At 50.8% G+C, this 24,210-nt stretch overlaps 2 protein-coding genes across 2 annotated transcripts in view; one reads left to right on the top strand and one right to left on the bottom strand.

The window, feature by feature from the left end:
- Positions 1-10,315: 10,315 nt before the first annotated feature.
- NDUFA2 (NADH:ubiquinone oxidoreductase subunit A2) lies at positions 10,316-23,152 on the bottom strand. Its single transcript, XM_075342252.1, has 3 exons — positions 23,008-23,152; positions 13,497-13,603; positions 10,316-10,583 (listed from the first exon to the last, which is right to left on the bottom strand). Exons 1-3 carry the CDS (start codon positions 23,109-23,111, stop codon positions 10,492-10,494), a joined length of 303 nt encoding a protein of 100 aa, XP_075198367.1. The 5' UTR covers positions 23,112-23,152; the 3' UTR covers positions 10,316-10,491.
- Positions 23,153-23,283: 131 nt separating this feature from the next.
- Positions 23,284-24,210, top strand: part of IK (IK cytokine) — a 142,617-nt gene continuing 141,690 nt past the window's right edge. Inside the window, exon 1 of the mRNA XM_075344433.1 lies at positions 23,284-23,363. Within this exon, the coding sequence (XP_075200548.1) occupies positions 23,348-23,363 (16 nt within the window). The 5' untranslated portion in view covers positions 23,284-23,347. The remainder of the gene's footprint in view (positions 23,364-24,210) is intronic.

Genomic DNA, 24,210 nt, shown 5'->3' with positions numbered 1-24,210 from the left:
TGGACACCCAGGGGTCACAGGTCACTACACTCACCACATACACCCCCACCCCAGTAAGGTACCACCAGTCAACCAAAAGACCTGATTGCCTCCCTCCGAGTCAGACAGGCAAACCAGGTGAGCGGAGTCAGGCGGAAAGACACGCCCACCAAGGAGTCTGCTGGCCTGAGGCAGAAAAACACAAAGAGAAGAGAAGAGTAGAGTTAGGAGAGAGGAGAGAGAGGAGCTCAGTTCTGTGTGGGGCCTGGGTTTGAGCCTAGGACCCCAGATCAGTCAGGCAGGCAGACGGTAGTGGCCGCCTGCAGGAGACCGGGAATACGACCAGCGGAACCGTAAGGGACGGGACAGGGTAGTGGCCCGCCGGAACCGAACCGGGGAGCTAACTGGATACCGGAGCACCAGGCAGGGTACTCAGACCCCGACTAGGCTATAAGCCACCACCATAGTCAAATTAACTGATTGCGGTCTGGACCTCAGGGGTTCATTCCTACCTAAGTCCCGATTGAAGGCAACAGCCCAACCCGTCCGGATAGTAGCTACCGCCAGAGGCCAGAGATCCAAGGGCCAGCGTCTGCAGGCAACCGGGCTCCTACGACACATACACGCCGGGGAGCGGGCTACCAGTGCCCAGGCACGGTAGCCAAAATCACATAAAGGTGCAGGAGAAAGGCGGACATTACCAACCTATCTGGAGTAACTGCAGCCGGCTGCGGGCCCCGTTCTTCACCCCGTTTGGTTTACCAGTGACTCTGTGTGGTTTAATCGGGAGTACACCAGTGCCATCAGGCACCGCACTGCACCGCAACCCTGCCCCTGCACCACGGTCTTCACCACCGGGCCCCGGGACCAACATCCCCTACCCACGGAGGGGTCAACACCTAGCTGTGCCCCTACACCGCTCCCGGGATTCCCCGTACCTTTACCGCAGCGGTGGTGTCCACGATCACCACAACCCGAGAGTGGCGTCACAAACTTTCCTGAAAACAACCACCCCCACAATCCCTGCGTCCACTGTCACTACTCCCTTCCAGAGCGACGTGACCCCCGGGTCCGGAGGCGCTCGAGCCACCAACACACGCAAGCCCGGACCGAGCGGCTCGGCGGTACACATCGACTCTTCTGGCGTCATGAACAGGATAGAACCAGTCTACTTACCAGTAGAAGTGCGCGTTGTGGTTCCCGTCAGCGGCATCCCGCTGAAAAATCTGAAGATCCGCCATCTTTGGCTAGAAAGTTTCCCGCTCGAGTCGTCTTTCCCGAGCAGTGAAGGCGCGAAAGTGAAGCCCCGCCTCAAAAAGAGAAGTGCTGTAGAAAAACCAAGGGGGGACGGGAAGATGTTCGTGCCTGCCAGGGCCGGATGCTGCTGATGCCCACGGGAGAAGAAAAAGGAAAATGACGGCGTTCCCGGACGGGAGCGGCGAGGCACCTGTCGCCGGAGCGGCAGGGCCCAAAAGAGGCAGAGGAGGAGTAGCCTTCGGGGACTGCGGCCCGGGTGAGTTTCCCGCTGGAACCGCTGCCTGGTTGGAGCAGGAGCTGGGTCGGTTCTGCATGAAAGTGAGGGTGCAGAGTCTGCAGCAGTTACTCGATTGGAGGGCAGAGGTCCGCAGACTGGTTGCCGTAGTGTGGGCCCGTGAGCAAGGGGCCGTGGCAGCCGTGCAATGCCGACACCAGGCCACGCAGACCCCCATGTCGTCCCTTATCAGCTGGGAGCTGGAGCCCGCCAGTACCGCGACCAATGAGCCCGAGGTGGCTCAGCTTATGGAGGAGGGAGTCCCGTGTACGCTACCCCCGCTGCCGTTCCTTTTAATGGCCTACAGCCCCGGAACCCGCTGCACCTGGATGGGGAGCCCGATCGACCGTCAGACCGTCGGCCAGTCCGGTCCCCTGCGGTGCTAGCCGCAAACCGCAAAGAATTAACCCCTGAAGTTTCAAAGTTAATGTTTTAAAGTTGAAGTTTTGGAGGTCCCATTCCTACATTACCGCGATCCTTTGTTGAACGCCCCCATGTTCCCGTGGGGCTCCTTCCATCCGGTGCGCTGGGTAGAAGGAGCCGGACCCTGCCTGACTTGTTGAACGCTGCCGGGGTCGGAGCCTCGGTGGGCGCCATCAGGAGTCGGAGCCCCTGGTGGAGGATGGCAGGGAGTTAAAGGAGCGAGGACAGTTTGTAAGTGGAGCCCAGTCCACCGTAGCCGCACCGCAGGCAGTGGAAGACGGGGTCTTTATGGACAGTACCACCATGAGTGGCATTGGGGACCCGTGCTGCCCTGTAGTGGACAGGGGAAAGTGACTGGAAGAGGCTGCGCCATCAGCGAAGTTTTAACCAACAGTTTATTTTATGGTAGCCCGTTGGCTGCTGAAGTGCCCATCCCTGTTGGGACTGATGTTGTCCCCTTTTCCCTAAAGACAAGGCTGAGAACTCGCAAGCCACCCAATAACTATTGGGCTTGTAAATATTGCCCAACTGCCCTTCCTGCAACTGTCAGTCTCCGGAGAGGCTGGTTGGAGGAGGGACCCGCAGCAGAGCAGGCTGGGGTCCAGTCACCATCAGAACCGGTGACCATCCTCCAGGTCAGGGGTCCCCATTGGACGTGGGGCCTCTGAATGACTGCCAGGTGCAAAGCACCTTACCCGTTCCAGCTTGGGTAGCCTGGCCAGGTTCCTGTTTCCGGACTGGGGAAAACGGGTGCTGCCCATTTCTTAGGGGCAGCATCAAGGTTCAGGTTGCTTGGGTGGGAAAGTGGAAGGACATGGACCCGTACCCGTATGTTTAAAAAAAATGTTCCCGTTGCAACAGTTCAAGTGATGTGCCTCCCGTAAGGGAAGAAATGAAAAAAAAATGCTTTTGACTGTTTTTCACCTGTTTATATCTTTTCAGAAAAATAAAAATCAGTGATGGACGGGCAGCCCGCGGACGGTCTGCATTAAACCAAGGGGGAATGTGACGCCCTGGACACCCAGGGGTCACAGGTCACTACACTCACCACATACACCCCCACCCCAGTAAGGTACCACCAGTCAACCAAAAGACATGATTGCCTCCCTCAGAGTCAGACAGGCACACCAGGTGGGCGGAGTCAGGTGGAAAGACACGCCCACCGAGGAGTCTGCTGGCCTGAGGCAGGAAAATACAAAGAGAAGAGAAGAGTAGAGTTAGGAGAGAGGAGAGAGAGGAGCTCAGTTCTGTGTGGGGCCTGGGTTGGAGCCTAGGACCCCAGATCAGTCAGGCAGGCAGATGGTAGTGGCTGCCTGCAGGAGACCGGGAATACGACCAGCAGAACCGTAAGGGACCGGAACAGGGTAGTGGCCCACCGGAACCGAACCGGGGAGCTAACTGGATACCGAAGCACCAGGCAGGGTACTCAGACCCCGACTAGGCTATAAGCCACCACCATAGTCAAATTAACTGATTGCGGTCTGGACCTCAGGGGTTCATTCCCACATACGTCCCAATTGAAGGCAAGAGCCCAACCCGTCCGGATAGTAACCACCGCCAGAGGACTGAGATCCAAGGGCCAGCGTCTGCGGGCAACTGGGCTCCTACGACACATACACACCGGGGAACGGGCTACCAGTGCCCAGGCACGGTAGCCAAAATCACAAAATCACATATGGGCTGACCTATTGATGTTAGCTCAGGTCACTGCATTGCTCTCCCTGCCAATGGGGAACATTCTGTTCTTCATTGACTGGGACAGCGACTATGGTATGGATCGCCGTGCCCCCCCCCCTCCCCTCCCACCTTATTGGATTACGCCGGACGTGGAATTGATTGTGCTCTTTTCAATAAATTGGTTAAAGAGGGAATGTTTTGGGGAGTGTTTTTTCAAATAAACCTTTTTTTTTTGTCTATTTTTTATTTCTTATTGACTGGGTTGGTGATGTCGGGTATGTGATAGACGCCTGACCTCACCAACCCCAGGGCTTGATGCCAGGTGACATTACACATCTGGCATCAACCCCATATATTACCTCGTTTGCCAACGCACCAGGACTCGGGGTGAGCTGGGGCGAAGCGCCAGGATTGGCACGTCTAATGGATGCGCCACTTCTGGGGTGGCTGCGGCCTGCTATTTTTAGGCTGGGGAGTGTCCAATAACAGTGGACCTCCCTAGTCTGAGAATACCAGACCACAGCTGTCCGCTTTACCTTGGCTGGTGATCCAATTTGGGGGGGACCCCACGTTTTTTGTTTTAAATTATTTATTTAATGTAAAATAACAGCGTGGGGTGCCCTCTATTTTGGATTACCAGTCAAGGTGAAGCTGCCAGCTGTGGTTTGCAGGCTGCAGCCATCTGCTTTACCCTAGCTGGCTACAAAAGATGGGGGGACCTCACGTCGTTTTTTATTTAATTATTTATTTATTTTATGGCTAAATACAAGGCTAAGCACCCTTTAGTGCCACATGAAAGTCACTAAAGGGTGCCAGCTTAGAAAATGTAGGGAGGTGGGACATTATATAGGACTTTCTCATCTATCTATGGCCCGTGTCACACGTCAGTGAAAAACACTGACGTTTTTCACTGGCGTGTAAAACACGCACATGTCCCTCCGTGTGCCGTGAATTACGGCACACGTGGGTTGTCTAAGTGCAATCTGGGCTCCGTTCTCCGTGGCCCGTGATTGCACTTAGAAATCAACTCACCTGTTCGCGCTCCCGCTCTCCATGGTGCTGATCGCTCCCGCGGTGCAGCATCCGGCCGGCGCTGACCCCCGCAGCAGCTGCTTCCGGGTCGGCTGTGTCATGCATCATGAATATGCGCGACAGTAATGAGCCGGCTCAGAAGCAGCAAGCTGCACGGGCTGCAGAGAGCGCCGCTAAAGCCGGGTGAGTAAAAATGTTTATTTTAAAAGCACGTTTTTTTCTGGCACGTGTTTCATGGACCACACCACTGTGTGGTCCGTGGGACATCAGTGATGCCAGAAAAAATTGGACAGGTTTCCGTGCGGCAATCACGCACACGCGGGTATGCCGCACGGAGACACGTGCAGTGAAAAATCACTGACGTGTGGGTAGACCTATTCATTATAATGTGTCTGTGTATGTCAGTGATTCTGGTACGTTTTATAAAAAAAAAAAAAAAAGCACAAACGTACCAGAATCACTGACGTGTGAAACAGGCCTATCTATTCATCTATCCATCTTTCACTCTATCCATTATCTGTCTATCGATTATCTATATTATTTATTGCAAAACCGCAGGGACCAACCTGCGGCAAATCCGCATGCATTTTTCCCGCGGATTTTTCCGCAGGTGCGGAAATCTTCAACTCCCAGAAGTTTCTCAAGAAATTTTCTTGAGAAAAATCACTTTTCTAGTGCACACAGAGGTCCCCCCCCAAATTGGATCACCAGCCAAGGTAAAGCGGACAGCTGTGGTCTGGAATTCTCAGACTAGGAAGGTCCACTGTTATTGGACACTCCCCAGCCTAAAAATATCAGGCCGCAGCCGCCCCAGAAGTGGCGCATCCATTAGACGTGCCAATCCTGGCGCTTCGCCCCAGCTCATCCCGCGCCCTGGTGCGTTGGCAAACGAGGTAATATATGGGGTTGATGCCAGATGTGTAATGTCATCTGGCATCAAGCCCTGGGGTTGGTGAGGTCAGGCGTCTATCAGATACCCGACATCACCAACCCAGTCAGTAAGAAATAAAAAATAGACAATAAAAAAAGTTTTATTTGAAAAAACACTCCCCAAAACATTCCCTCTTTAACCAATTTATTGAAAAGGGCACAATCAATTCCACGTCCGGCATAATCCAATAAGGTGGAGGGGGAGGCACGGCGATCCATACCATAGTCGCTGTCCCAGTCAATGAAGAACAGAATGTTCCCCATTGGCAGGGAGAGCAATGCCGTGACCTGAGCTAACATCAATAGGTCAGCCCAGGTCACTGCAGGGGATGCCGAGCGCTGCCATCAGGAGCATAGATGAGATCATTACCTTCTGTGATCATCTCCTGTACTGCTGATGTCAGCGCTGTCACTGACTTCTATGCCCGCCGCGTTGTCAGAAGTATCGCGAGAGCCCGTGACGTCACCACTAGTGACAGTCTCAGGCCGCTCGCGAGACGGGCATAGACAGCAGTGACGTCAGGAGGCAGGAGATCGTCACAGCAGGTAATGATCTCATCTCCTGACAGCAGCGATCGTCATCCCCGCGGCTGCCAGCACTGCAGGGTGTCAGTGTCTGCCTGCGCTGCAGCGTGACAGGCTGCTGACACTGCGGGAAGACACTGACACCCTGCAGTGCAGGCAGCCGCGAGGCTGGAGCGGGACACAGACTGCACGGGCACCTGGAGGTTGCACGGAAGCGCTTCTGTGCGGCATCCAGGCAGTGTGACGTGTGTTTAGTCTGCTCCGCTTCCTCTTCCTGGCATAATGACATCGCTTCCTGCAAAACCGCAGGCAGCGATGAGCATTACCGCAGGTAAATCGCGGCTATACCGGGGGTATACCGCACATCATTTGCTACCTGCGGTATACCCCCGGAATTTCGCGATTACATTACAGTGAATGGAGTGAAATTCCGGGGGTATACCGCAGGTACCTGCGGAAAATAATGGACATGCTCATTTTCTCAAGAAAGTTTCTCGAGAAAATTTTCTCAAGGAAATTTCTTGAGAAAAATCCGCACAGTGCGCACAGCTATTTTTTTTTTCTCATAGGATTTGCTGGGAAATGTCTGCACAAAGATTGCAGACATTTCTCAAGAAATTTCCGCAGCAAATCCGTGGGTAAATCCGCGGGCAAAACGGCCTAGTGCGCACAGAGCCTAATAACTGTGATATGGCCAGCTTTAGACATAATGATTATATGTAAGTGTGGTGTCCCAATCCATGGAAAAATCTACAGTGGAAAATATTTAATCTGTGGCATCTGAACATTTCCTAATAAGGGGTGCTTCACACACAGCGAGCTCGCTGCCGAGATCGCTGCTGAGTCACGCTTTTTGTGACGCAGCAGTGACCTCATTAGCGATCTCGCTGTGTGTGACACTGAGCAGCGATCTGGCCCCTGCTGCGAGATCGCTGCTCGTTACACACAGCCCTGGTTCGTTTTCTTCAAAGCCGCTCTCCTGCTGTGACACACAGATCGCTGTGTGTGACAGCAAGAGAGCGACAAATGAAGCGAGCAGGGAGCAGGAGCCGGCGTCTGACAGCTGAGGTAAGCTGTATCCAAGATAAACATCGGGTAACCAAGGTGGTTACCCGATATTTACCTTAGTTACCAGCATCTGCAGCTCTCACGCTGCCTGTGCTGCCGGCTCCGGCTCTCTGCACATGTAGCTGCTGTACACATCGGGTTAATTAACCCGATGTGTACAGCAGCTAGGAGAGCAAGGAGCCAGCGCTAAGCAGTGTGCGCGGCTCCCTGCTCTCTGCACATGTAGCTGCATTACACATCGGGTTAATTAACCCGATGTGTACTGTAGCTATGGTAGGAGAGCAAGGAGCCAGCGCTCAGTGTGCGCGGCTCCCTGCTCCCTGCACACACAGCTGTGCGCTGGTAACTAATGTAAACATCGGGTAACCATACCCGATGTTTACCTTAGTTACCAGTCTCCGCAGCTTCCAGACGGCAGCTCCGTGCAAGCGCAGCGTCGCTTGCACGTCGCTGCTGGCTGGGGGCTGTTCACTGGTCGCTGGTGAGATCTGCCTGTTTGACAGCTCACCAGCGACCATGTAGCGATGCAGCAGCGATCCTGACCAGGTCAGATCGCTGGTCGGATCGCTGCTGCATCGCTAAGTGTGAAGGTACCCTAAGACCAGAGGTTCAAATTAGAAAAATCAACACAATTTATTACTAACTAGAATCGCACAAGCTAGATGGACAATTAACATTAATTAAAAACAAAACACCTCTGAACCCGCCACCATGAATACTGTGGTCAGGCATAATGAGGCACATCCTTAAATCGGGTGAACCACACACATACACAGGATCCAGAAAAGGAAACAATTGATGCAATGCCATGTAAATAATAATAATAAAGGGCACATGGAAATAAAGTGCTAGTGCAGTAAATTCAAATAGGGCCAATTCTTCAAAGTTTTTACTGCAGAATTTTTGGAGTAACAAATTTTGGAAAGCCGCAAACGTTTGGCACAATCAGAGGCTGCATTAAAAAAAAAAAAAAAAATTGTTTTATGGCATTCTGAATTCCGGTCTTGATGAATTGGGGCTATGCTCTCTATCCTGACCACATATCGGCACCATAATACTATACTGCATCTTCTCTTCTATTTGCATCTGGCACTTGTAAATTGTAGACACTGTTGATAGTGACCGGGTATAGGCTTCTTTTTCCTCACTGGCAATGGTGTATCGCCAATAGTGGCAGACGATGTGCCCCCAGCCTAGTGTCAGAACTGAACCCCTTTCACCCACTGCTTGGCATCACACTTTCAACTGTATTAGGCTGGAATGTTTTTTTTGTTTTAAATTTAAATAAGTACTAATAATAATAATAATAATCATAAAAAGTGCCACATGCAGTTCCTCTTATTTGAATACACAGCCAAGATAAGTGCACGGCTGGAGGCTGCAGCCATATATTTTTTCTATGCAGGGTATCATAATATGGGGGGCCCCATTTTTTTTAAATTTATGTACTTTCACACCATTTTACGATACAGCCACAGACCGGGTTCACATAGGCTGGGGGCGCATCTGACTGCAACCAATCACAGATGCCAGGAGTGCCGGTGTGCGGGGAAAGCTGTGAATATGGATGAGCAATAATGAGCAGCAAGAAAGCAGTTACAGAGACTCAGTAAGTATAGAATGCTTGATGCAATGCTTGTATCCCTTCTACCACCATTTTTAAGCACCGGATTCTGGTCCCCATAGCCATATTTGGGAACCAGCATCAGGCCTGATACCCAAGATCAATTTCGGGCTGACCTGTTTTTTTTTTTTTTTCAGGTTAGCCCCTCCGATCCTGGATATCTGCGAGTTCATCAATCACTATAGAGCAGGGGTCCCCAACCTTTGTTTACCTTGACAGCCACATTTGAGATTAAGATCTAGTCAAAGCCAATTTAGCCAATTCATTACAATGTTTAACCCTGTTCACACAGTACTCATCCTGTCAGGAGGATTTATGACCCACTACAAAATCTGAGGAGTCTGCTCCAGAGACTGAGGGCACAGGCCTCTGATCCTACAAGGATATTGGGACCATAAAACTCTCACCACTAATCAAAGCTAATTAGGGATTCACGCTCTAAGCTCAGTATTTGTTTATTTAAATGTCCGATTATTATGCCATCCCTCTGCTCTGTTTGTGTATACATTTGTGTTTCTCCAGATATTTTGTCATACCATGCCTGATGAAGGGACCTGAGATGTCTCGAAAGCTTGCTTTGTAACATCATTTTATTTTATGTTAGTTAGCCATTAAAAGGTATCATACCTACAAAATTTTAATTTTGTTTCTCTCAACCATGTCCCAGTACGCTTCATAATTTCCCCCACTGCCCCACAATGTCCCAGTTTGTTTTATAATGTCCCCCACTGCCCTATAATGTCCCAATATGCTTCATAATATCCCCCACTTACCCATAATGTTCCTCATTGCCCCATAATAGTCCCCCACCACAGCCCCTTCATGTAAAATTATTGTACATATCCTCTTCGGCTCCTCTAGAGCGTTTACCTGTGCCTGCGTGTCATCCTCTTTTCTGAACCTGCGGCCTCAGTGATGACGGCATGTCTGTGCGGTGCTGAGGCGCTCCTCTGCCTCAGTACTGTTGCCGCACTGTTCAAATGTATGCATACCTGAAAGAGGCACTTACATTTGAATAGAGGCGGGGTCTCCAGGCCCTGGATCAGCTGCCCACTGTCAACCAATAACCGTCGACCCTGAGAAAAAGATGGTCCTGCGGCCCTGTACATTCCCAGTGACTGACGGTGAGTCACATGAGCGGAGCAGGCGAGCCACGAGTTGGGGACCCCTGTTATAAGGGCTTATTCAGGATGTCAGATTTTCTCACATATGAGAAAAACAGACCTATTTTTTGGATCAGAGTTTGGTCCGAGTAGTTTTTTTTTTTTTAGGTGGAGGAAAAAAATTAAATAAACAAATGAATAATTGGATTGGTCTGATTTTTCCTTCACTGACCCATAGACTTGAATCAAAATCACGGACACAGGAATGGCTGCAGACCATCACAGGTACAAGTGCTATCCATGAAAAACAGACGTCTGAACCATTACGCTAATACGGGCCTTGACAATTGAGAATCCTTGGATTTCGCGATTGGTTTCATCCACGAAATAATGAGCAGATGGAGACACAGAAACGACACCGTGTAGTTTCCATAGACTTTATTCAGACCAAATGAATAATAATGAATAATAATGGATCCTAGTTTTGTAATAATAAAGTTATGGTAAATGCAGAGGGATGGATTTCTCTTCTTACATGAAGCACAGTCCTGTAGATGATCATTTCTTCATTTCCCATTGATGAGTTGAATGGAAGATCTTCATTGTTTGCTGTTTACAACAGATTCCAGCGCTTTGGCCACTTGGTCGGCGGACTGATTGTGAAGGGGAATGCTCACTTCTTTTCCAAAATCTTAAAAAGATAATATAAGATGAAGCTGAATTACTAAAAACATAACATTTAAGAGAATCTGTCTCCAGGTTTTGGCCATATAATCTGAGATCAGAATGATATAGGGCCAGTAAAGTATCAATGACTGGGTTGCTTGCTGTAGTTTTGATTATCTCGTGCTGATAAAACAGCAATTTTATCACTTGAGTAATAGTAAACCTGCTGCCATGTAGTTTAAACACACGACCAATTGGCAGTTTTCTGTATACGCTGTGCATAGGCAGAAAGCTACCAATCAGTACAGTGGGCAGAACAGCATTCAGAGAAATAGTAGATTTAGAACAGCAATTATCAAGACTGCCAGAACAGTAAGACGTAAATGCAGAGTCTCTCAGATGAGGTAACACAAACCTGGTGACAGATTCTCGTGTTTCTGCATCCTTATTCATTAAGAGCAAACCACCCTCTGCCTTCAGGCAAAGTTCTTGCTGGTGGCTGGGCTGCGCTACGGATTGAATGACCGCTGCAAACAAACTCCATAGTTGTGCCACTAGCCAGAATCACATTCTCTATGGTTCTGCAAACAAACAGCTCAGCCCATGCGGCTCTGGAAGGGAAAAAGCCCACGGGGATCAGGGGGGTGGGGGGGGTTTTAGAAGCCCACGGGGATCGCGGGGGAAGCCCACGGGGATCGGGGGGGGGGGGGGGTGTGTTTAGTCCACGGGGATCGGGGGGGGGGAAGCCCACGGGGATCGGGGGGGGAAGCCCACGGGGATCAGGGGGGGGGGGGAAAGCCCCCGCCCTCGCGGCTCGGGGTGAAGCCCCCGCGGCTCGGCAAGAAGCCTACGCCCCCGCGGCTCGGCGAGAAGCCTACGCCCCCGCGGCTTGGAGGCACTAAGGCTTGTAGGACTCCGATCGTCTACTCTATAGCTGGCAAGCACTGGTCTGAAAACAATTTTTTTTTCTAAGCTTCTGGAAGCTGTGGTTTAAAGCTCTGATCACCAGAAAGGTGTTTTTATACCCCTCCCCCTCCCACATTCCTAACTGTATGATTCGTTTTAAAATCAAGCTATACAAATGATATCCATGTCCCACCATGAAAAAAGGTGCTACATGCACCACAAACACATTGGGTGTACTCAATGAAGCTGGATCTACCTCTTCCTCCTTACATGAATATCGTCACTCCAAGTAGAACCCATTCTAGTGATTGGTGGCACCTTCAGATCAGACATTTATCACACGGGCAGAGGTGATAAATGTCCTATTTGGGAAAATCATTTTATTGGGATTACCTCCTTTAGCTTTAGAGGAGCGCACAGCAATTGAAGGTGGCCTCCTCATGGAAAGTTCTGCTCTCGGCTGCAGCAATCAGAGGCAGGTTTTTACTTGCAGCAATGTAGGTGCGCAGGGGCACTGAAGCCGGATAGATTCAGGCCTGAATAATCGAGCTTGCATGTGCTGCGCTCCTTGCCTAGGAGACCAGCTGCACTGAGACTGCACAAGTGACCGGTAACCTAGGCAAGAAGCAGTGAACTATAAAATGTATGAGCCCCTTCTGCCCTTGGAAATGGAGGGGATTTTTAGGCTATGTGCCCATGCTGCGGAAAATTTGCCGCGATTTTTTCGCGGAAATTCCGCGGATTTTTCAAAAAAACCGCAGTACAGCGAGTCCCCTGCCATTTCTATGGCATTTGGGGAGTGCTGTGCCCACGCTGCATTTTTTTCTGCAGCGGAAATAATTAGGATTTCCCTGCGGAAAAATCTGCAGCACGTGAATTATTCCTGCGGATTTCTCCGCAGCGTCCCATACTTCCTCCGGTGCAGACTGGAGCGCAGTGAAGCCAGGTACAGGAAGGAGGTGGTGGGCGGGGCCTGCACGAGCTCCGGTCATGTGACAGCGGAAACTAGTTCAGGCCCGCCCGCCTTCTCCGGCAATGTGCAGACGCTGACAGACACAGCCAGAGAGGGAAGTGCTGCGTGATGGAGGTAAGTCTGAACTCCAGCACTTGTTCTGCATTGAGGATGCAGTGCCCAAGTCATGGTAATGTATCCTCAGTGCAGAATGCCCGCACCATATCCGCAGGACATTCCGCAGCATAACCGCAGCATGGAAACAGACACAGTCGTGCTGCGGTTTTCTGCGAGCTCCTGCGGAATGTCCTGCGGATATAACCGCAGGACACTTTCCCCGTGGGCACATAGCCTTAGTTATTTGCTAGCCTTTACAAAACAATTTTACCCATTTAGGAACTTGAGAATAACTTTAACCCCTTCCTCACATATGACGTACTATTCCATCACTGATGTGTCTGATGAGTTGCCATGACAGCCAGAGGGTCTGCTGCAGACCCCCACGCCGGTCGTGACAGTGATCCTATAAAATCATAAAATCATACATTCACATTTCATTTTTTCTTTTTAATTTTTACACATTTTTAGACTGACTGAGATTAAATAATCGAAACGCGTAAGAAAGCCATGTAAATTTACAATTCTTTTGCGCAGCCCTTTTATTCTATTTTTAGCATACTTTTTTTTTTTTACATTTTCCAAAGGGTGCTGGATTGCAACAATTTTGTCCTTTTTCACCGGCCTAGAGTTTTCAAAGCATCGTTGGACAGCGACAGAGAGATAGATATTGATAAATCGGATGATACCTAACATAGTTGGTAAACGTCATGATGAGAAAAAAATTGCCCAGTCAAGAAGGGGTTAAGGGAAGCAAAACTGAAATCCAGGGGTTTCCCTTTGAAGTCACTGAATAAGTCTTCAAGATAATGACATTGTTTTCGAGACAGTTCCCACTCAGGCTGTAGTGGAGGTCACTATGTGGATCTCCTGGCCCTTTATTACAGAAGAGCAGATGGTGCACATGGCCGACGCTCTACCACCTCATGTGTTGGACCTCAGCTCTCTTTTTCGAGTACTCACCGTATCTTGCCCACAATTTAGGCTGAACTTCAGAGCATTCTCTAATCAGTATGGGAAACTCTGGATTTGCCTTTTTCAGTGTCACGTAGTTCTGCTCAACGAAATCTCTGGAAAAAGAGAAAAAAAAAAATATATAAAAATCAGCTTATCCCATCAAACGGTTTACTCCGATTATTTACTAGTGATGCAATAAAACGAAATAATGCCAACTAATATTTAAAGGGGTTGTATAACACCTATAATGGACATGTTCCCATATTACCATTCTCCCCATAGGAGAATATCCATATAGGGATAAAGTAAGTAAGTGTAAGTGTGTGTGTGTGTGTGTGTGTGTGTGTGTGTGTGTGTGTGTGTGTGTGTGTGTGTGTACACACAATGGTACCAAGCTAGGGTGGGACCATGGATGGCTGCCTAGAGGTGGAGCCACTCCAGTCCACTAATTGACCAGGTGGGAGGGGCAGACTGTGGACAGTGTCAGTTGAGTGTGTGGAGTAGTCGGAGAGGAGAGGAGACTGACGCGGGTTGACGGTGACCTGGTACCCAGGAGAAGTGGTTGCCAGTGGAGTACTCCCAGAACTACGCACCGACGGGGTACAGAACCCTGGGACAGGAAAGAGCTCCAAGCCAACATGTTAACACCTGCACAGCCTAAAGAATCCAAAGACTCAGTAGCAAAGGGAGAACCGGGGACAGGACCCGAGACTCCATCCCCACAGGGTTCATGCTACCGTCAGGCAGAGAGAGGTGGACAAACCACAAAACGGGGACCCCCAGTGTTCCATACCATGGGGACCCACTTACCAGAGACTGGTGCAGGGGAAGAAGGTACCAGCGAACCAGACTGGCACTGGGACGAAGGGGACCCGGAGGTGAAACCAGCCGGCCTCGGGCAACCAGTTAACAGTGAGTAAACCAGTTGCACTGAATATCTGTATGGACTCCTTCTTCCAATGCTCACTGCACCATACACCCGCTGGGGTAAAACCCTACTTGCGGAGGGCCCAAGTCATTAGAGCTGCACATTCCATCAGCCCCAGTAAGGACATTCTGCAGCGGCGGCTCCCTACCTATAGCCACAACACCGCAAGTGGCACCACAAATAACTTTATTCACAAATCCCATGTAAATATCCCCCATTACAAAAAGGGCCCAGGGTACGGAACCGGGTAACAGCTACCACCGTGACATTCCCAATAGAGACTCTGCCCGAAACAGAGTACCCCATATCCCTGGGTGCATGCACTAAAAAGCACCTAGTAGGATTTTGGGGGCTCTTTTGAGTATGCTTAAAATACTAGCCCTACTCCAAAAGAAGGGAATTTTGTTTACTTACCGTAAATTCCTTTTCTTCTAGCTCCTATTGGGAGACCCAGACAATTGGGTGTATAGCTTCTGCCTCCGGAGGCCACACAAAGTATTACACTTTAAAAAGTGTAACCCCTCCCCTCTGCCTATACACCCTCCCGTGCATCACGGGCCCATCAGTTTTGGTGCCAAGCAGGAAGGAGGAAACTTATAAATTGGTCTAAGGTAAATTCAATCCGAAGGATGTTCGGAGAACTGAAACCATGAACCAAAAGAACAATTCAACATGAACAACATGTGTACACAAAAGAACAACCAGCCCGAAGGGCACAGGGGCGGGTGCTGGGTCTCCCAATAGGAGCTAGAAGAAAAGGAATTTACGGTAAGTAAACAAAATTCCCTTCTTCTTTGTCGCTCCATTGGGAGACCCAGACAATTGGGACGTCCAAAAGCAGTCCCTGGGTGGGTAAAAGAATACCTCGATAAAAAGAGCCGAAAAACGGCCCCTTCTTACAGGTGGGCAACCGCCGCCTGAAGGACTCGCCTACCTAGACTGGCATCTGCCGAAGCATAGGCATGCACCTGATAGTGTTTTGTGAAAGTGTACAGACTCGACCAGGTAGCCGCCTGACACACCTGCTGAGCCGTAGCCTGGTGCCGCAATGCCCAGGACGCACCGACGGCTCTGGTAGAATGGGCTTTCAGCCCTGAAGGAATCGGAAGCCCAGACGAACGGTAGGCTTCAAGAATCGGCTCCTTGATCCACCGAGCCAAGGTTGACTTGGAAGCCTGCGACCCCTTACGCTGGCCAGCGACAAGGACAAGGACAAAGAGCGCATCAGAACGGCGCAGGGGCGCCGTGCGAGAAATGTAGAGCCTGAGTGCTCTCACGAGATCTAACAAGTGCAAATCCTTTTCACATTGGTGAACTGGATGAGGGCAAAAAGAAGGTAAGGAAATATCCTGATTGAGATGAAAAGGGGATACCACCTTAGGGAGAAATTCCGGGACCGGACGCAGAACCACCTTATCCTGGTGAAACAGCAGGAAGGGGGCTTTGCATGACAGCGCTGCTAGCTCAGACACTCTCCTAAGTGACGTGACTGCCACTAGGAAGGCCACCTTCTGCGAAAGGCGTGATAGAGAGACATCCTGCATCGGCTCGAAAGGTGGCTTCTGGAGAGCCGTCAGCACCCTGTTAAGATCCCAGGGTTCTAGCGGACGCTTGTAAGGTGGGACTATGTGGCAAACCCCCTGCAGGAACGTGCGGACCTGCGGGAGCCTGGCTAGACGCCTTTGAAAAAACACGGAAAGCGCCGATACTTGTCCCTTGAGAGAGCCGAGCGACAAACCTTTGTCCATTCCGGATTGAAGGAAAGAAAGAAAAGTGGGCAAGGCAAAGGGCCAGGGAGTAAAACCCTGATCAGAGCACCAGGATAAGAAGATCCTCCAAGTCCTGTAATAGATCTTGACGGACGTTGGTTTCCTGGCCTGTCTCATAGTGGCAATGACATCTTGAGATAACCCTGAGGACGCTAGGAGCCAGGACTCAATGGCCACACAGTCAGGTTGAGGGCCGCAGAATTCAGATGGAAAAATGGCCCTTGAGACAGCAAGTCTGGTCGGTCTGGGAGTGCCCACGGTTGACCCACCGTGAGGTGCCACAGATCCGGGTACCACGACCTCCTCGGCCAGTCTGGAGCGATGAGGATGGCGCGGCGGCAGTCGGACCTGATCTTGCGTAACACTCTGGGCAGCAGTGCCAGAGGAGGAAATACATAAGGCAGTCGAAACTGCGACCAATCCTGAACTAATGCGTCTGCCGCCAGAGCTCTGTGATCTTGAGACCGTGCCATGAATGCCGGGACTTTGTTGTTGTGCCGAGACGCCATTAGGTCGACGTCCGGCGTTCCCCAGCGGCAACAGATCTCTTGAAACACGTCCGGGTGAAGAGACCATTCCCCTGCGTCCATGCCCTGGCGACTGAGAAAGTCTACTTCCCAGTTTTCTACGCCCGGGATGTGAACTGCGGAGATGGTGGAGGCTGTGGCTTCCGCCCACAGCAGAATCCGCCGAACTTCTTGGAAGGCTTGACGACTGCGTGTGCCGCCCTGGTGGTTGATGTACGCAACCGCCGTGGCGTTGTCCGACTGTATCCGGATCTGCCTGCCCTCCAGCCACCGCTGGAACGCCTTTAGGGCAAGATACACTACCCTTATCTCCAGAACATTGATCTGAAGGGAGGACTCTGTCGGAGTCCAGGTTCCCTGAGCCCTGTGGTGGAGGAAGACCGCTCCCCACCCTGACAGACTCGCGTCCGTCGTGACCACAGCCCAGGATGGGGGCAGGAAGGATTTTCCTTTTGACAAGGAAGTGGGAAGAAGCCACCACTGAAGAGAGGTTTTGGCTGCCCGTGAAAAGGAGACGTTCCTGTCTAGGGACGTCGACCTCCTGTCCCATTTGCGGAGAATGTCCCATTGAAGTGGACGCAGATGAAACTGCGCAAAGGGAACTGCCTCCATTGCTGCCACCATCTTCCCTAGGAAGTGCATGAGGCGCCTCAAGGGGTGTGACTGGGCTTGAAGGAGAGAGTGCACCCCTGTCTGTAGTGAACGCTGTTTGTCCAGCGGTAGCTTCACTATCGCTGAGAGAGTATGAAACTCCATCCCGAGGTAAGTCAGCGATTGGGTCGGTGTCAATTTTGACTTTGGGAAATTGATGATCCACCCGAACCTCTGGAGAGTCTCCAGAGCAATGGTCAGGCTGTGTTGGCATGCCACCCGAGAGGGTGCCTTGACTAGAAGATCGTCTAAGTAAGGGATCACCGAGTGGCCCTGAGAGTGTAGGACCGCCACTACTGCTGCCATGACCTTGGTGAAGACCCGTGGGGCTGTCGCCAGGCCGAAAGGCAGTGCAACGAACTGAAGGTGTTCGTCCCCGATGGCGAAACGCAGGAAGCGTTGATGTTCGGGTGCGATCGGCACATGGAGATAAGCATCCCTGATGTCGATGGATGCTAGGAAGTCTCCTTGGGACATCGAGGCGATGACAGAGCGGAGAGATTCCATCCGGAACCGTCTGGTTTTCACGTGTCTGTTGAGCAGTTTGAGGTCCAGAACGGGACGGAATGATCCGTCCTTTTTTGGCACCACGAACAAGTTGGAGTAGAAGCCGTGACCATGTTCCTGAGGGGGAACGGGAATCACAACTCCTTCTGTCTTCAAAGTGTTCACCGCCTGAAAAAGTGCATCGGCTCGCTCGGGGGGCGGAGATGTTCTGAAGAAACGAGTCGGAGGACGAGAACTGAGCTCTATCCTGTAACCGTGAGACAGAATGTCTCTCACCCATCGGTCTTGGACATGTGGCCACCAGGCGTCGCAAAAGCGGGAGAGCCTGCCACCGACCGAGGATGCGGTGTGGGGAGGCCGAAAGTCATGAGGAGGCCGCCTTGGGGGCGGTTCCTCCGGCGGTCTTTTTAGGACGTGACTTAGACCGCCATGCAGAAGAGTTCCTCTGGCCCTTCTCTGACCTGTTGGACGTGTAGGAATGGGACCTGGCTGAGGGCCGAAAGGACCGAAACCTCGGTTGAATCTTTCGCTGCTGAGGTCTGTTTGGTTTGGACTGGGGTAAGGACGAGTCCTTTCCTTTGGATTGTTTAATAATTTCGTCCAATTGCTCGCCAAACAAGCGGTCGCCAGAAAATGGCAAACCGGTTAAGAACTTCTTGGAAGCAGAGTCTGCCTTCCATTCGCGTAGCCACATGGCCCTGCGGACTGCCAGCGAATTGGCGGATGCTACCGCTGTACGGCTCGCAGAGTCCAGGACGGCGTTCATGGCGTAGGACGAAAAGGCCGACGCCTGAGAAGTCAAAGACACAACCTGCTGAGTAGAGGAACTTGTGACCGCATTAATCTCAGACAGACAAGCTGAGATAGCTTGGAGTGCCCACACAGCTGCGAATGCCGGAGCAAAAGACGCGCCTATGGTTTCATAGATGGATTTCATCAGGAGCTCTATTTGCCTGTCAGTGGCATCCTTGAGCGATGAGCCATCTGCCACTGATACTACGGATCTAGCCGCCAGTCTAGAGACTGGAGGATCCACTTTGGGACACTGAGCCCAACCCTTAACTACGTCAGGGGGGGAAGGGGTAACGTGTGTCATTAAGGCGCTTAGTAAAGCGCTTGTCCGGAAATGCTCGGTGCTTCTGTACAGCATCTCTGAAGTTAGAGTGATCGAAAAAAGCACTCCGTGTATGTTTGGGAAACCTAAACTGGTGTTTCTCCTGCTGTGAAGCCGACTCCTCTACAGGTGGAGTTGGAGGAGAAAGTTCTAGCACCTGGTTGATGGACGCTATAAGGTCATTTACTATGGCGTCCCCTTCAGGTGTATCAAGATTGAGAGCAACGTCAGGGTCAGAGCCCTGAGCTGCGACCTCCGCTTCATCCTCCAGAGAGTCCTCATGCTGAGACCCTGAGCAGCGTGATGAAGTCGAGGAAGGTCCCCAGCGAGCCCGCTTAGCCGGTCTGGGACTGCGGTCCGAGTCGGAGTCCTCACCGTGGGACCTAGGTGTCACCTCAGGAGCACTTTGCAGCGCCAACCGAGGGGGGCCTGGGGGCGATGAACGCACAGTGCCCTGGGCCTGTGTTACCGGTCTGGACTGCAAGGCTTCTAGTATCTTAGCAGACCATTTGTCCATAGACTGAGCCATGGATTGTGAAAGCGACTCAGAGAGTTTCTCAGTCAAAACTGCAAACTCTGTCCCTGCCACCTGGACAGTGGAAGCCGGCGGTTCTACCTGAGCCGAGGGTCCCACCAGTGCCTGAGGCTCCGGCTGAGTGAGTGCCACAGGGGCCGAGCATTGCACACAATGAGGGTAGGTGGAACCTGCAGGTAGCATAGCCGCACAAGAGGTACAGGTTGCAAAATAAGCCTGTGCCTTGGCACCATTGCTCTTTGCGGACGACATGCTGTTGCCTCCTCTTAGAGTAATCAGTGAGGGTATATAGCCAAGGGTAATAATGCGGCCGAACAGAGAAAAGTATACTAATATATATATATATATATATATATATATATATATATATATATATATATATATATTATATATATACACACACACACACTTCGGCACCCAAGGGGGCCAGCACCTGGTAACGGGTGCGGCTTACCGACCGCCCAAAGCGGTTGTGTGTCCACCAGATTCCCTGCCTGGGCCTCCCAGCGTTACAGAGCTCGTTCTGTATTCCTCCACCGGCAGAAGTGACTATAACAATGGCTGCCGGCGTTCTAAGGGGAGGAGGGAGCCGTGGGCATGTTCAAGAAAGTGCGGGAATCTGGTGCCCCAGAGTGATGAGTGAGGGGGGAGGAGGACACTAAAGTATGCTCCAGCCCTCACAGTCGGCGTCACGCCGACCATCCCGCCCTTACCCCTGACTGGCAGGCCCGGGGGCGGGAGTTTAATGCACTAGGCCGCAAAAGCCGGGGACTAGATTTAATACCGCGGCCGGCAAGCAGGCGCGGTCGGCGCGGTAGTCCCGATCGTGACACAAAAAACAGCAGCCGCTGCAGCGTCTGAGATCAAGTGCTCCATGCACCGTCCCCAAGGGGACACAGAGTACCTTTATGATGCAGGGCCTGTCCCTGATGATAATCAGTCTCCTGTCCAGCAGATTCCCCCAGGGGCTGCAGAGGGAGCCCGGTCCCAGTGCCTGGATGACCGGTTAGGATCCCACTTCCCCCAGAGCCTCTAAGGGCTGGGGAAGGAAAACGGCATGTGGCTCCAGCCTTTGTACCCGCAATGGGTACCTCAACCTTAACAACACCGCCGACATTAGTGGGGTGAGAAGGGAGCATGCCGGGGGCCCTGGGGCCCTCTTTTCTTCCATCCGATATAATCAGCAGCTGCTGCTGACTAAAATGTGGAGCTTGCGTGCATGTGTGCCTCCTTCAACACAAAGCATAAAACTGATGGGCCCGTGATGCACGGGAGGGTGTATAGGCAGAGGGGAGGGGTTACACTTTTTAAAGTGTAATACTTTGTGTGGCCTCCGGAGGCAGAAGCTATACACCCAATTGTCTGGGTCTCCCAATGGAGCGACAAAGAAATAAGCCCTAGTTGGAGCTTCATAAGAAAGTGTCCAAGCAACTAAAAAAAAATTAAATACAGCAGGTTTCTGCAACAAAAAAAAAAAAAAAAAAGTTGAGAGCCCCAAAAGATAGTAGACCCCGCCACCCCAAAAAAAATAAATAAAAATATAATAAACTAAACACAAAACAAAAAACACACACAATAGCAGTTGGCAAGTTCTGATGGTGGATGGGCTCTTACACAGATCTGCGTCGCTATCAGGTCCCTCACTGGTCCAGCTGTATTGCACTGCCGCTCTCACAAACAGATCAGGTATCAGTATCACCCAACACAAGTGATACGGCTTTCAGTCACCAGGGGGAGCCAACCGCTGTAGAATGCAGGAGGATCTGACAGCAACATAGATTTGTATATGAGAGCCCATTCACTTGCCAACTCTAATTGTTTGGGGTCTAGTAAGTGCGATTCTTTTAGGGGGGTGTCTGCTTTCTTTTAGCTGTAAGCTTAGCAGTACATACAGAATAATAGATTTTAGCAGGTAATTTAAACCTTCGTAACTATGGCATGTACCCACCACTATAGGACTGGTGCCGCACCACGAGAATAGGCGATCAGAGAAGACTATGTGTATATAATAATGTAGTAAAAGGATTAACACAAAAAGTTGATGTTCCTGAATCTGGTCATGATTATATTTGAATAAATGTTGATGTTTTGTTCAAGAATAAATGTGGATTGTTGTTCATAGGAAAATATAAAACATCCCCTGAAAATAAGTCCCAGCCCATCTTTTGGAACAAAAAAAATAATATGAGACTGTCTTATTTTTAGGGTAACACAGGTAGATCGATAGCTATTGGACAACCCTTTCATCACAATGGTCCAACCATCAAGACCCTCAGAGATGCCAAAATCGAGGTTCTCCATCCTAGTCTTGAGTGGAGCAGAACGGTGTATGCTTAGGCTACTTTCACACATCAGTTTTTTCTATCAAGCACAATCCGGCGCCGGATCAGTTTTATCCCCATTTATTTGTATTAGCGCTGGATTATGCTGGTTGGTATTGCGTTGCATCCGGCTTTTGCCGGATCCGGCGTAATTGGCTAATGCGGCGGCCGGATGGAACATCTCTTGTAACTTTTTTTGTCTCTGACAAAAAAAACGCATCGTGCCGGATCTGGTGCAATACGGCATTATTTACGATGGAAGCCGGATCCAGCATAATACGGCAAAAACCGGATGTGGCCGCCGGATCCGGTTTTTAAAACTGAGCATGCTCCAATTTATTGTAAAAAACGGATGCGCCGGATTAGTTTGACAGATCCGGTATACCTGATCCGTAAAAAAAAAAAAAAAAAAAAAAAAGGATCCGGAGCATCCGTTTTTTTCATATTCTGCGCCGGATCCGTTGCATCAGGCACACGCTGGATTGTGCCTGATGCCAAAAAACTGATGCGTGAAAGTAGCCTTAACCTTCTCCTCATTCTAGATGGGGCTGCATAGCCCTAATCCCAAGATCTCTGGGGGTTGCAGTGGTTGAATCCCCAGTGGTCAATAAGTTATTCCCCATCTTAAGGACAGGGTATAGCCTGATTTTTTTGGAACAACCCTTTATAGATTATTGCCATATTCTTAATTGTATACCGTTGGACAGGCCTTGAGAATACAAGCAATTTTGTAATTTATTGCCTTTTAAAATGTTCAGCCATTCTTGGGATATTAACACTTGTTTACAGCGAGTTGCCTTGGAGACCGGCCACTGAGGCTGGATCACAGGACACCTGCAGTGCTTTGGGGAACACTGTTATTTGGGGAGCACGGTGGTCGGTCTCCTAGGCAACAAGCTGTAAACAAAAAGGCAGAGCATTAATATATCAAAGACTACTTCAAATGCAAAAGTTCTTGTTTTCCCACGTATGAGCCGACAGTGTCCGTTTATGGAGATGGGAGGAACGCTTTCATGGGGAAAAAAACCAAACCCAAAACAACTATATCTGTATATAACTGGCCAGATGGCATACTACAAGTCCCAGCATGCCTCAGTGACATTGCCAGGAAGGTGACATTGCTTGGTTACACCCCCCCGGGGTCTCCCGCACCCCTCCTCCTCACCTGACCCCCTGGCTGCCCGCTGACTTCTGACACAGGTGTATCCTGATCTCCTTCACATTCCTGCTCAGCTTTGACCCGATGTTCCTCACTATGGTGGCCGCCATCTTTCCTAAACTAATGTAACATCTGCGTCCAATCGCAGCTAGAGAATGTTATAAATGACGGCTGCCTTGACCAATCAGCGTCCCACACTCTGCGGCTGCCACTGTTGGAGTCTCAACCAATGAAACATGCTTTCAGGTCACGTGTACAGGGGGCGGGTACTGTTAGGGTTCCCGGGGCTTGTGGGTAAATCTGCTTTACTTCCTGTTTCCGGTTTGGTGTGTATGTGGCCGAGAAAATGCCTGAAAGAGATGGTGAGTTGTAAACAATGTGTGCGGCGGATGTAATATCTGCCGAGCTGTGCGGTGCGGTGTGTCCGGGGCTGAGGGAGTGACCTCAGGGGCACAGCACACTGCTCTACACGGGTCATTATAGTGCTGCCGCGGTCAGTGCAACAGTACAGGTCACCTACAGAACTACAGTCTGATATTGTGGAACTACAAGTCCCGGAATGGCCTGAACTAACCATATCCGAGGCTTATAAATTCTACGGCCTCTTTCACACGTCTGTGCCTCTGGTACTTGATTGGTTCGTTTCCTTGCGTACTGGAGACACGGGCACACGTAGAGCCATTAAAATCGATAGGTCTGCGCTCACGTGCGTATTCTGCCATGGACCGTGTGCTCCACACGTAGGCATGTCTGTTTTTCGCCAGCATCACGGGTGTCACACTGAACGCAAATGAACCACACAGATGTGTTCCGTGTGACACGCACCGGAGAAAACGTGTCTGCGAGAAAAAAAAAAACCTTTACTCACCTTCTCTTGCCCTGCTGTCTCTGCCGCTGCTGTCACTTGCTTCCGACCCCCGCTCATTATGATCATTGCATATTCACTTCACTGAGGCTGGAAGCAGCAGCAGCAGGGAGTCGGCAGGACCGGAGACTGAAGATTAGCACCACTGACAGCGAAGCCAGGGACAGGTGAGTAGAAAGTACCCGTTCTCCGTGTGTTTTCACGGACGTGTGACAGAGTCCTTACAGCAGTGGAAATAACACTAAGACGAACCAGTGCTGCAGCTCACAGGGCGGACGCGCGGCACCGACCCGCGGAGGAGACCGCGTGGGGCGGACGCGCGGCACCGACCCGCGGAGGAGACC

The sequence above is a fragment of the Anomaloglossus baeobatrachus genome, chromosome 4, assembly GCF_048569485.1.
Source record: "Anomaloglossus baeobatrachus isolate aAnoBae1 chromosome 4, aAnoBae1.hap1, whole genome shotgun sequence".
Taxonomy (NCBI): domain Eukaryota; kingdom Metazoa; phylum Chordata; class Amphibia; order Anura; family Aromobatidae; genus Anomaloglossus; species Anomaloglossus baeobatrachus.
The sequence above is the reverse complement of the archived record's forward strand: the minus strand, read 5'-3'. Positions and strand labels throughout refer to the sequence as shown.

Bases quoted from the DNA above. Each gene is read 5' to 3' on its own strand.
- NDUFA2 (XM_075342252.1), bottom strand. From the start codon at position 23,111: ATGGCGGCCACCATAGTGAGGAACATCGGGTCAAAGCTGAGCAGGAAT. The intron at 13,604-23,007 runs GTGAGGAGGAGG...CTCTTTTTCCAG, and splicing joins GCGGGCAGCCAGGGGGTCAG to AGATTTCGTTGAGCAGAACT. The intron at 10,584-13,496 runs GTGAGTACTCGA...TATCTTTTTAAG, and splicing joins TAAATTGTGGGCAAGATACG to ATTTTGGAAAAGAAGTGAGC.